This window comes from Calidris pugnax, unplaced genomic scaffold, assembly GCF_001431845.1.
Source record: "Calidris pugnax isolate Ruff unplaced genomic scaffold, ASM143184v1 scaffold219, whole genome shotgun sequence".
In the NCBI taxonomy this organism is placed as follows: domain Eukaryota; kingdom Metazoa; phylum Chordata; class Aves; order Charadriiformes; family Scolopacidae; genus Calidris; species Calidris pugnax.
The window spans coordinates 7657204-7668746 of record NW_015094507.1 but is presented as its reverse complement, the minus strand read 5'-3'; the positions used below and the strand labels follow the sequence as shown (position 1 = coordinate 7668746).

General features: G+C 43.0%; 1 protein-coding gene across 3 annotated transcripts; it reads left to right on the top strand.

Annotated features, from left to right (window-relative positions):
- The first annotated feature begins 4469 nt into the window (after nt 1-4469).
- GTF3C6 (general transcription factor IIIC subunit 6) lies at nt 4470-10355 on the top strand. 3 transcript variants are annotated; one of them, XM_014964778.1, is made up of 6 exons: nt 4470-4718; nt 5809-5889; nt 7894-7957; nt 8533-8577; nt 8715-8828; nt 9698-10355. In XM_014964778.1, the coding sequence occupies exons 1-6, from the start codon at nt 4653-4655 to the stop codon at nt 9991-9993; spliced, it is 666 nt and encodes a 221-aa protein (XP_014820264.1). In that variant the 5' UTR covers nt 4470-4652; the 3' UTR covers nt 9994-10355. The 3 variants fall into 3 exon arrangements, with proteins under 3 accessions (XP_014820264.1, XP_014820265.1, XP_014820266.1); XM_014964779.1 differs by having other exon boundaries at nt 4472-4718; nt 8718-8828; XM_014964780.1 differs by having other exon boundaries at nt 4665-4687.
- The last annotated feature ends 1188 nt before the right edge of the window (nt 10356-11543 follow it).

The following is an 11543-nucleotide window of genomic DNA, read 5'->3' as shown; positions in this document are numbered from 1 at the left end:
GACCTTTGAAGTCAAGGGCATTCAACTGCTTTCAGCCCAACAGGAGTAAGAATTTACATCTCGGTATCTCAAATAACTGATGCCAACTAATTTGAGGTCATGTAAAAGATTCCAAACATTACCATTTCATAAATGAACAGCTCAATTCTATAGATAGACATTCCCTTCTGATCCAGCTGGATAACAAGTAACATAATTTACTCCCTACTTGTTACCACCTGCTTCAGAAGATCGTCACCTGCTGAGTTTTACTGGGAGGGATCCCAGTTTTAGGACTCCATGCAGGAGCTCTGAGCCTGCTGTGTGCAGGAGGCAGCGTTCATTACTTTTAACAGCTAAGCTCTTTGGCCCTGAAAAAAAGATAAAAAGGCAAAATAAGCCTCTTCAAGAACTCTGCCCACGGGATAAGGCCCTGGAGGGAAGACGGGGCCCAGGAAACCTGGTTAATATTCAAGGATCATCTCCTCCAAACTCAAGAGCTGTCCATCCCAATGAGTAGGATATCAGGAAAAAATGCCAGGAGGCCTGTGTGGATGAGCAAGGAGCTCCTAGCCAAACTCAAACACAAAAAGGAAGCAAAAAATCAAGGACAAATAACCCGTGAGGAATACAGAGACATTGTCCAAGTATGAAGGGACGAGGTCAGGAAAGCCAAAGCCCAGCTGGAATGGAAGCCTGTGAGGGATGTCAAAGACAAGGAGTGCTTCTGTAAGTATATAAGTGACAAAAGAAAGGCTAGGGAAAATGTGAGCCCACTGCTGAATGGTGCAGTGGCCCTGGTGACACACGACATGGAAAAGGCTGAGGTACTTGGTGTTTCCTTTGCCCCAGTCTTTATTAGCAAGACTGGCCTTCAGGAATCCCAGACTCCAGAGACTGGGAGTGAAATCCACTCTCTGGGCTGCTGAACGGGTATATAGCACAGATCTTCAAAAAAGTTTTAAAGGGGCTACATAGGGAACAAGTTAATAATATCTCTCCAGAAGCAGAACTTGGGAAGCTAACATATGCATGGTTTCTCAGTTATTTTTTAAAAAGAATAAGAAAACAATTTCTCTTCAATTTCTCCTGCTCTTAACTCCTCTCATCTGCTACCTCTGCTCAGGAAGCAGGAGAGAACACCATACCTCTGTGCTTCTTCTCCCATACAGGACAGCATGCTCTGGGGTAATAGCAGGCACCCCTGTTAAAGCACCCCTTACTTTACCCTACTCTTCTCTGACTGTGCTTCGTCTAATAGGGTTGCTAGGATTTCCTTCCATGATCTTTAGGGAGCTTTTTGAAAAGACAAAGGCACAGATGCAAAGGAATCCAGCAGGTTTGGGTTTTTTTGTGGGTTTTTTTTGTGTTTGGTTGGTTGGTTTTGGTTTTTTTGGTGACACCTATGAGCTGGTTGGGCTTGCAAATTCCTAATTGAAGAGGCTCGGCAATGTAGCTGCAGGGAAATGGAAATCATCCTCTGTAATACTACCAGCAAATTACCTTTGTCCTGGGGCTGATTTACCTTTTGTAACCCTGGCTAGAGCCATAAAATATACACTACTCTCTTCCAAGCTTCATTCTGCATCTCTCTGCACCTTACAACGTTGTATTACTATGCTATACATGGTAACATTTTACTGAGGAGTCTCTTCTGATATGCACAGGCAATCACCTTATGTCACATCGTCAATTTTAGTTGCACTTCCAATTTAAAACACTACAACACCCTTCTCCTGGGGCAGTCAATTCAGCAAGCAGTACAGATATTTGGACTATATATTTATAGTGTGTGTATACATGCACGCATATGATCTATTATATTTTTTTAAATACTAAATTATGTGGTTTTTGACTACACAATAGAAAAGATTTTCTACCAGAGGCACTCACAGTCTAAACAGACAGAGAAAATTCAAGAACTTAAACAAAGACTCTATCTTACCCTCTTTTTACAAAACATCTAACCTTTTTCTTAGACAGAATAGTGCCAGGGCCTCACAAGAAAGTAAGTATTCAGGAGGGAACCAAGAAAGGGCAATTGCCTCCTGCAAAGGATTGAGAAAGAATTCCAAGCACGAAGATAAAAATCAAAAGAAAATGGAAAATTGAGACAAAGTGGAAAGCCAGAATTTATTCATTACATGTTCAAGTGAACTTTCTCTGATTTCCTGTAATGTGGCTTAATTGCAGTAATGTTTATTTGCTCAAGTAGACAATCCAAGTCTCTAATCTATGAAATTCCACAACTAAAATTTGCAAACTACAGGACTCAAAATAATATATGCATTAACATGCTGAAATTGCAAGTGAACACCCTGAAACTAGTGCATACGTATTACATACATAGATCTCAAACACAATCAATTATTTTAAATTTACCATTTAGTTGTCACTGACTCAAATTGACCTAAGTGCCGCTTAGCTACTTGCCTCTGGCAGCATGCACACATAAATCTGTTCAAGCACTGACAGGATTGTTAGCTGAGGCCTCAGAAACCCAAAACCTGGATCCTCAAGACGTGTATTTCCATATTTATCTCATCAAGCAGTTCAATCTCCCTGGCAGACTCTGAGGACAGTCTCTTTTAAGAGATAAGTTGTTGAAATACTCTTGCCAGGATATGATAGACCAAGGCAAACCACTAACGCCCATGGCAAGTTTAGCCTGACAATGAGATAGTCGCTTTTAAAATACATTTGGCACTAATGCATCAAAAATGTCCCATCATCCAACTGCATGCCCTGACTTATGATAACTAGGAGACTGAGATGACCCCAGATACTACAGGACACTTAGGCTGGTATAAAAGCAAACAAATGTCTCCTTCATCGGCAGTTCATGCCAGTCTATGATTTACACAGGCTGATTTGGCACATATTTATGTTCTTGTAAGGGCTTTCTGTAGTTTTAGTTAAGTCATTTAACCTCCTCCCATCTATAAAAAGAGAATGATGGCATTAACATAATGTTACAGAAACAGTGTCAGTTCTGACAATTAATTTTTAAATATATATTCAGAATACAGAGTTTATTCTGCTGTATTCAAGCAGAACTCTTCTAAAACAACAAAAATTTTATCAAAAGAAAGGAAGACCTGATGCAAAAATGTAATTGTGGAACACAGCAATATAATAAATAGAAACCAGTAGTTAAGAACTATTAAAAGACTGGGCTTACCACACATGTACTCATATTATACAGCGTAAGATCAACTACCTAAAGTTACTAACATTTACATACAGCTTTAAAAGTTAGAAGCTCACTAAAAACATCTATCAGAAACGTTGAACAAGCTCTCTAAGCATAACGTTATTAATCTATCTCCTTCTAGTGGCAGAACATGAAATTAAATACGCAAAAACTTATTTTTGTTATTTTCTAAAGCTCACGCTAAGCAAAGTATCTGATAGCTAATACTTGTAATATACCAAACATCTGTTCTACAGCTATTATCCTCTCCAGTTAAAATTCAAGCTTTTGCAATTTGCCTGACTAAAAGGCAACATGTCCCTGCATCTTTTTCAGTATTTAGAACTAATCCAAATTTATAGGTTGTTCTTACCACAGCAGTATGCAGTACTCTACAACAAGCTCCAAGGAAAGAATAATTACAAACATGAAGCTTAACAGAAAATGACATGAAGCCTAATGCTGGCTTCCCAAAGAAAAATCCTGCCAAACTTACTTGATATGTTTAAAATCAGTGATTTTTTTCCGGGAAAAGGGAGAAATGGATTAGATTACACATAGCTGGACACTGTTAAAACACTTGATATGGTGCTACGCTGACATTTATGTTTATCTTGTGTAAGATAGAGGTTAAGTAGCGGCTGGAAAAAAACCTACAGTGAACTCCCCGGGGATCAGTTTTTATTTAACATTTTAATTGCTGACTTTGACAAGGAGTAGAAAGACGCTTTGGATGCAAAATAAGAAACACGGCATACAGAAGGAAAACGGGAGAGAATGACAGTACAAAGAAAAAGAAAAAAAAAAAAAGTGTGAGACTAAGGATTATAGAGTGCGACATCCTGAAGTTATAAAGAACTAAATTAACACGCTCTCTCAGGAATCGGTGTGAGATGGAAGTCAGGCAGAACCCTGAGGAGATAACGGGGAAGCCTGAGGCGCAGGCCGTGCAGACAGTAAATGAGTTTAACTGCGCAGAAGGCGAATCGCTTCCCTCTCTCCCACCGCGGGAGGCTTTCCGCAGGGTTCAATCCGCGGTGCCGCACGGCAGGCCGGCGCCGAGCGGCGCAGGTGCGGAGAGGGGCTACCGGCATGAGGGGGGGAAACCGGGACTGGGCCCAGCCGCGGCGGTGCGCCCCCAAAGGCGGTAGAAACCCCGTCCCCCCCCCCGGGGCTGCGGCTCCTCCTCACCCTCCCCGCCCCTCCTCCTGCTCCCACAGCCCCGCCTCTCACCCCGGCCTCGGGCTCCACCCCCGCCGGGCTTCACCCTCTTCCCCAGGGCCCGCCGACGGCACCGCCACGCTCCGCCCCCTCGGGAGCCGGCCCTCATGTCCCACCGCTCAACGGCCGCGGCGGCGCGCGCCTCACGCCCGCCCCCTCCAGGGCGGGAGCCCGGGAATCACCCCTCCTAAGATGGCGGCGCCGGGCCCACGCGGTGCGCGCTGAGGCGCGAGGGGGAAGCGGGGCGTTCGCTGGCGACATGGCGGCGGCAGAGAGCAGGGAGGAGGGCGAGAGGCAAGATGAAGCAGAGGAAGAGGAGGTGGAGGTGGGTGGGTGCATGTCGGTAACGGGAGGCGCTGCGGCGGGCGTTCCCCTGCCGTGCAGCGGTCTGAGGGGAGCTCCCCTCTGGCCGGCCCCCCTCGGGGCGTGTCCCGCCTGTGGGCCCGGCCCGGCCGCCGCTGGGGCAGAGGGGTTCGGGACAGGCTGCCTGCAGGGTGGCAGCCAGGGGTCCAGCACCTGCTCCGGGGCCCTGTGAGGGAGCGGGGGTGGCTTTTCTCCTCTCGCCGTCTTTCTGCGGGGCCTTCCCCGGGAGGACGGCCGGCGGGACAGGCCGGAGACGTGAGGAGAGGCGGGCGGGGGGCCGCCGTGGCTGTCCCCGGGCACAGAGCGTCCCCTGGGCCTGTCGGGTTTCTCTGCCCCCTCGAAGGATGTGTCCTGAAAGCCCTGTCGTTAGGGCCGTTTTACTTACGGTTTTATGAAAAATGGGGTTGTCGGAAAGCACTCTTACAGTTTCAATCGCCTCCTCCCGCTGTAACACCCGAAAATGCAAACTGTTGCCCATCTAAGATGATGATTCTTGAAAACTCTTTATCCTTGAATTTTTCAAGGTAGCTCCTTTTTTGGTTTGCTTTTGCATTTTCCTCACCCCAAACTGTAAGGAATTATGAATGGGAATTGATTGCAAAGCAATGTGTTACAAAGAGTTAAAAATAACCGTTTCAAGCAGCATGTTGCTTAACTTAACCTCTTGGTACAATGTCTTTCTTAGGTAGGTACTAAAATTTTAGAAAATTTATTTTGGGATATGTATCTGGTCATATTGTTGTAATTAATAAATTGCTTACATATACTGATTTCACCCTTGAAAAATGAGCTCCCTTTCTAGCTAGGAAAAAAAGCCCAGGAAATTTGGGTGTGAAACAGGTGTATGATGGAGTAATGGGGTGGCTGCATTCCCCTGGGTATTGCAATATCTGCCTGCCATTTTCTCTAGACAAAATGCAGATTAAGTCAGATTTGGGGTCTGCTTATTGTGGAGGTCTAGGTCTTTATGTGCTAGTTGGGTTTTTTGTTCTATTTTTCTCCTGAATTCAAATATATCAATTACAGATGTGTGTTATAAACTTATCTTGTAGGAGCAACTGGTCATGGTGGAACTATCAGGAATTATTGATTCAGACTTCTTAGAAAAATGTGAAAACAAATGCAAGATTTTGGTGAGTGATTACAGCACAATAGGAAAGGGGTAAGTCAGTACGCATGTGAACAAGGGACTCAAGCTGTTTCTAAATTTCTTGAAGTTGATAACAGATTGGATCTTTGATAGAGAGCTACATGTACTGTCTTGGCTGTATTTGGCTGCATTTGTGCACTCTCTCTTAAAAAAAAAAAAAAATCTATACTGTATCCTACTTGTAACCAAATCTACCTGTGCTCTCTCTACAGACTAAGTGTTCCCTGAGATTTTTTTGTAATGGACAACTGTTGTTAAAACTCCAATAAAAGATTCTGTTTTGCATTATTCTTTTTAGCAACCTTTCTGGGATGCTGGTCACATAAGGCGAAGACAATCTCTAATTTTGCATAGTTCAAACCCAAATGCAATCAGCCAAAGAAATAAAGTTTTGAATATTAAAAACTTAAAGTTGCTACCTAGTACTGGTTATTAATTTTCTGTTGTAAAAAAAACCCAACCAAAAATATGTTCTACACGTTAGCTTACTGCTATTAACATGCTTAACTTAATCCAACAGAAACATCTAATGATGTTAGAAATTTCTGTTTGTTAAAAGTACAAGAGGAAAATTCCACAAATTCCTATTAACCTCTATGATATTCTGTATTTTATGGAATTTACCACATAATGCCTCATCTTCAAAACTTTTCGTGTGTGCTTATCTTCATGCTGTGAATAATGTTGATGTTCATGATGTACTATTAAAAGACATATTGTCTTAATTAGTGTATGCTGTTTGGCCATTATTTTTTATCAAAATATAGTTCCTAGGTATATCTTATGTTAAGAGTAATGGGATCCTGGCCTGTGCATTTGAAAAAGCTCTGCTGCAGAGGAAGGGAATGAGCTGACAGAACTGCTGCCTTACTCTTCCACTCCTTGTTTCAAAAAAAATAAAATTAAGTAACATCAGTCTCCAACTCCTTCCGTATGTAGACGCACAATAATCACAGCAGCTTCTGTGACCCTTGCAATTGCACTTCTGGTGTTGATGTGGTGCTTTATGCCGGACTTTTGTGTCTTTTCCAAAAAACTTTGAAAGTTCTTCTGCTTTACAGAAATGGTCTTAATTGGAGCGTAGAAAATAACATCATTTTTTCATGTAAATATGTATATTTTTATTGCTAATTTAAAACTGAGGCTAAGTTTATTTCTTAGGGGAAATAACAGTGTTTTAAATTAATTTTCTGTAACCCAAATAGACAATTGGCTGCAGTTTGCTCTAAATCTCTTGGGTGTTTTTTAACATACTAGAGCATTTTCTATACCATTTCAGCATTGTTGGGTTTGTTGTTATTACTAGAACAGTATTATCTGGTATATTCTTTGTATTTAATATACTTAAAGTAACATGTATGATGATAGACTGAAAAATGGTTGTTACATTTATTATTTTTTTTTGACAGCACACTGATTCTACAGTAAGATTGGTGAAACCCTTTGAAACATTTGTTACCACTTCTTAACTAAGCCTCCTACAAAAACAGAAAGAGAACTCCTCCTTCCCCACCCCTGATGTTTAACATTGCATAAGACCCGAGGGTCACTTGTAATGACTAAAACTACTTTAATACCTTTTTTGAAAACTAATAAATATTAATTTAATTGTAAGTCTTGCCACTCTTTCAGGATTCTGCTACCTTCTGTAAAATCCTAGCCTCTGCTATGCTCTTTTATCCGCTTCCATAAATCCTGTTTTAAACTTGAGCTTTTCTTCACGTGAAGTTGATAGTTTGAGAAAGCTTTACAGTCTGGAATCTTTTCCTTTAATACCAAAAGAAAGTTTTTATTTCACACTTACAGTGTTATGGAATAGTTGTAATGTAATAAATAGTGTAAAAAACCCAACATTTTACTGTTATCTTTTCAAGGAAATGATGTAATCTGGATTCTTCTATATCTGTCTTCTCTAGTCTCACAGCAAGAAATTTGCCTGGACTAATGGAGACCTGACATCTCTGCAATTTTGTCCCTCTTTTTGTAGGGAATAGAGACAGAGAGGCCCATTTTACAAGTGGACAGATACGTATTTGCAGGAGAATATGAAGGTAGGAAAAATTATGTGGATGCAATCTCTCCTTTTTTCACGTGACCCAAAGAACTTTCTCGATGCCAGTTAATTGCACTGTGAATGGAGAACACGGGGCTGTGGGGCGCTGAAGTTCGGGGTGGTGTCTGTATGACACTGTATAGAGCAGCACCAGTCTGAGTTCACTGCTAAGTTAGCCCTGCATCCATGTCACTTTCTGGAAAGCATGCCTGGAGGCTGGCTGTGGCGTGCACCAGCTGGTATTTCTGCAGGGGAAAAACGTGGGGCATAAAATGCCTTAAAGTGCATGCTCGTTGTCTCCTGAATAAGCAGGACTGATATGTTATGCAATCTGTAGTTCTCCCATTTGCTTTATGGTGACAACATCCAGCTGGAAGAAAATGGTATAGAGTCCTGTCTTTTAGTGGCTTTCAATGACAGTGATACTCCTGTCTGAGTTGGCAGTGGTGTTACCAGCGCTGGGCCTTGGCGAGGGGCTGGAAGTCAGAACATTCACAGGGCTGCATCACTGGGTGCAGCATCTACAGCTGGTATCAATTAGTCTCTAAGACTTTCTCACTTTGTTTTCCACAGATACCTTGGGAACCTGTGTGGTTTTTGAAGAAAACACAGAGCATGGTAATCGTTGTGATTTTATGTCTTATTCATTGTGGTAGCTTGGGAGGTTAAAAGTAATATTTACCTTGCTTCAGTTGATAGTGGAATTCACTATAATGATTGGGGTTTGGGGATTGTGTTTTCTCCTTTCTTCATAGTAGATGCAGAAGGCAACCAAAAAGTACAGCTGAAATACAAGTGTCATACAATGAAGAAGTTGAACATGACACGGACACTTTTGACAGAGAAGAAGGAAGGAGAAGAGAATGTTGGTTAGTGCCTTTCCTCTTATGCATAGGGACGTGGATGGATTATGCTTAGGAGTGTCAGCCTTGGTTAAGTGTTTGATTCAAGAGCGTGTAGGAAGTTAGAGGAGCTTTCTTTGTTAGGCAACAAATATGTGTATTTAAATAGAAAAATATAAAACACAAAAAAGGGGGAGAGATTCCTTCTGACCAGTGCTGCCTCTAGAAGTGACTGGTAGGAGATTGCCTTGTTCGTACACCCTTCTGTGGCAAACATATGCTGACGTTGCCTGTTACGTCTTTTTTTTGTCATGTAAAAGTTTTGTACTAGGTCTGAAATCAGAGGTCTTGTTTCGTAGTTCTTAAATGATTTTTTTTTTTTAACTTGTCAATTTTTCTAATGCCTTTTTCAGTCTGTGTAATTGTTGAAAATCTGTAATACCCCTCTTGAGAAGTTCCATGTTGTATGTACCACAACTGAATTGTTCTTACTGAATTCACAGTTAACTGCAAAGGAATTTAACTTCCTTGCAAAGACACACCCAGTGGACCATTCACACTGATTTTTATTCTTTAGGCAGATCTCAGTGCTTGCGCGTTTGCTTTATGTCAGTGGTGGGGTTTTTGTACGGAAGTGAGTGCTTTTACATTGTCAGATGTTTTGAGTCAGATATTGACTATGTATTCATTAGTCAGATATGCAGTAGTATTAATTACAGTAGTCAGATATTCAGTAGTATTCATTAGCAGTACCCTGTTGCTTTTAATTGTGTTTTTTCTTCACTCAAGGCAGTGCTACTGCTTCATATTTTAAGAATATGCAGCCATTTTACATCAAATACGGGCAGTCAGGTGGTCATAGGAAGTATAACATGAATTTTCCTTCTTTGCATCAGGTGGAGTGGAGTGGTTACAGATCAAGGACAGAGATTTCTCCTACAGCAGGCCCAATATGATTTGCAGCTTTCTGCGTGAAAAAGAAGATTCTGAGGAGTCAGCTCAGGCCCAAGACAAATTGACTGAGGAGTCGGAGGGAGAGGTGAGTGGCGGAGGAAACTCTGACGTGAACTGTGATCTGGAGAAGCAGCACAGCCTGGAAATAGACACCTCTCTTCCTCTGCCTGACAGCCCTGCTTCTGGGGCAGAGGATTCTCCTGCTGGAAGTGTTGCCTTAGACGATGCCCCTCCGTGATACCAGCTCTGGTCTTGTCAGGATTTCTTCATGGAGTTAGTGGGCCAACTTCTAAATGCCAACTTGTGTAGGCTGTGACATGAATTCCAATTTATCTGAGCAATTAGTAGTGGGAAAAACGGGCGTTGTGTTCTTGTGCGTTGCTTTTATGTTTGGATTATAGCGGGGAGGGCTTATGCGTTTTTTAAAAATGCTGACTGGAAATGTGTATATATCTACCTCAAAATTGAAAAAGAGGATATGGTTACATAACTTAAACACCTACCTTAGAAAAATGTTGATGTCTTGTACAGTCTCGGACGTTTTGTAAAAAGAAAAAAATAATCATTGTTTAAAATAAAGTGCTTAATTTTTCAAGCATAGCTTCACCTTCTGTGTCACATGCAGCTGCATACGGTGTCTTTTCTGATTTCGTCCCAAAAAGCCCAGCAAGTTGGCTATTTCATCTACAGTTGAAAATTGGTGGTCGGGGAGTGTGTGTAGTGAAAAGGTAGTGGGTAGGAATGATGTCCAGAGGTGGGGTTGTCACCGTAACCCTGCGTGCCAGCTCGCTGTATGCGGCTCTGTCTCTGCAGCTCCTGCCCACGGCTGGTGTTGAGCACATTTTCTCTGTGTGTTGTGACAGCTATCAGTGTAGGCCGTGTTCACATACTGATACAATCACTTTGACAGAATCACATAGGGTTGGAAGGGGCCTCTGGAGATCATCTAGTCCAACCCCCCTGCCAAAGCAGTTCTACCCAGAGCAGGTTGCACAGGAGCTTGCCCAGGCGGGTTTTGAATGTCTCCAGAGAAGGAGACTCCACTACCTCCCTGGGCAGCCTGTTCCAGGGCTCTGCCACCCTCAAAGTAAAGAAGTTCCTCCTCGTGCTTAGATGGAACTTCTTCTATTCAAGTTTGTGCCTGTTACCTCTTGTCCTGTCACTGGGCACTACTGAAAAAAGACTGACCCCATCCTCCTGACACCCACCCTTTATTTATAGGTGTTGATCAGATCCCCACTCAGCCGTCTCTAGACCCAAGTCCCTCAGCCTCTCCTCGTAAGGGAGATGCTCCAGGCCCCTCATCTTTGTAGCCCTCTGCTGTGCCCTCTCCAACAGCTGCCTGTCCTTTCATTGTTAGCACTTTAAAAAAAAAAAAAAAATTTAAAACCAAAAAAGATGCCTTTAGAAGAAATTCTGTGACAAGGGGGCTTCGACCAGGTGGGGTTTTGCTGGGTATTTTGGTTTTCTCATACCTTTGGTTTCCAAGTCGCACTCAAAGGTGAGCTTGAGGGGCAAATGCAACAACGGGAGCAAATTTGGACAATTCTGACCATAGGAGCGAAGGGTGCGGGCCGACCCCACGGCTCTTCAGTTAAAAGAGAAGCAGTGCTGCCACATTAGGGATTTGCCTGTTCCTGCGGCGTGCGTTCCTTCTGCAGCCCCGGCAGCCGCGATGCTCCTCCTCAGCAACTCCATCGCTGCGGGAAACGGGGCTTTAGGAACGCCCTCTCCCGCCGCCCGGCGCTGAGCCTGTCCCTGCCGCACCGGGGTAAGCTCAGAAACGAG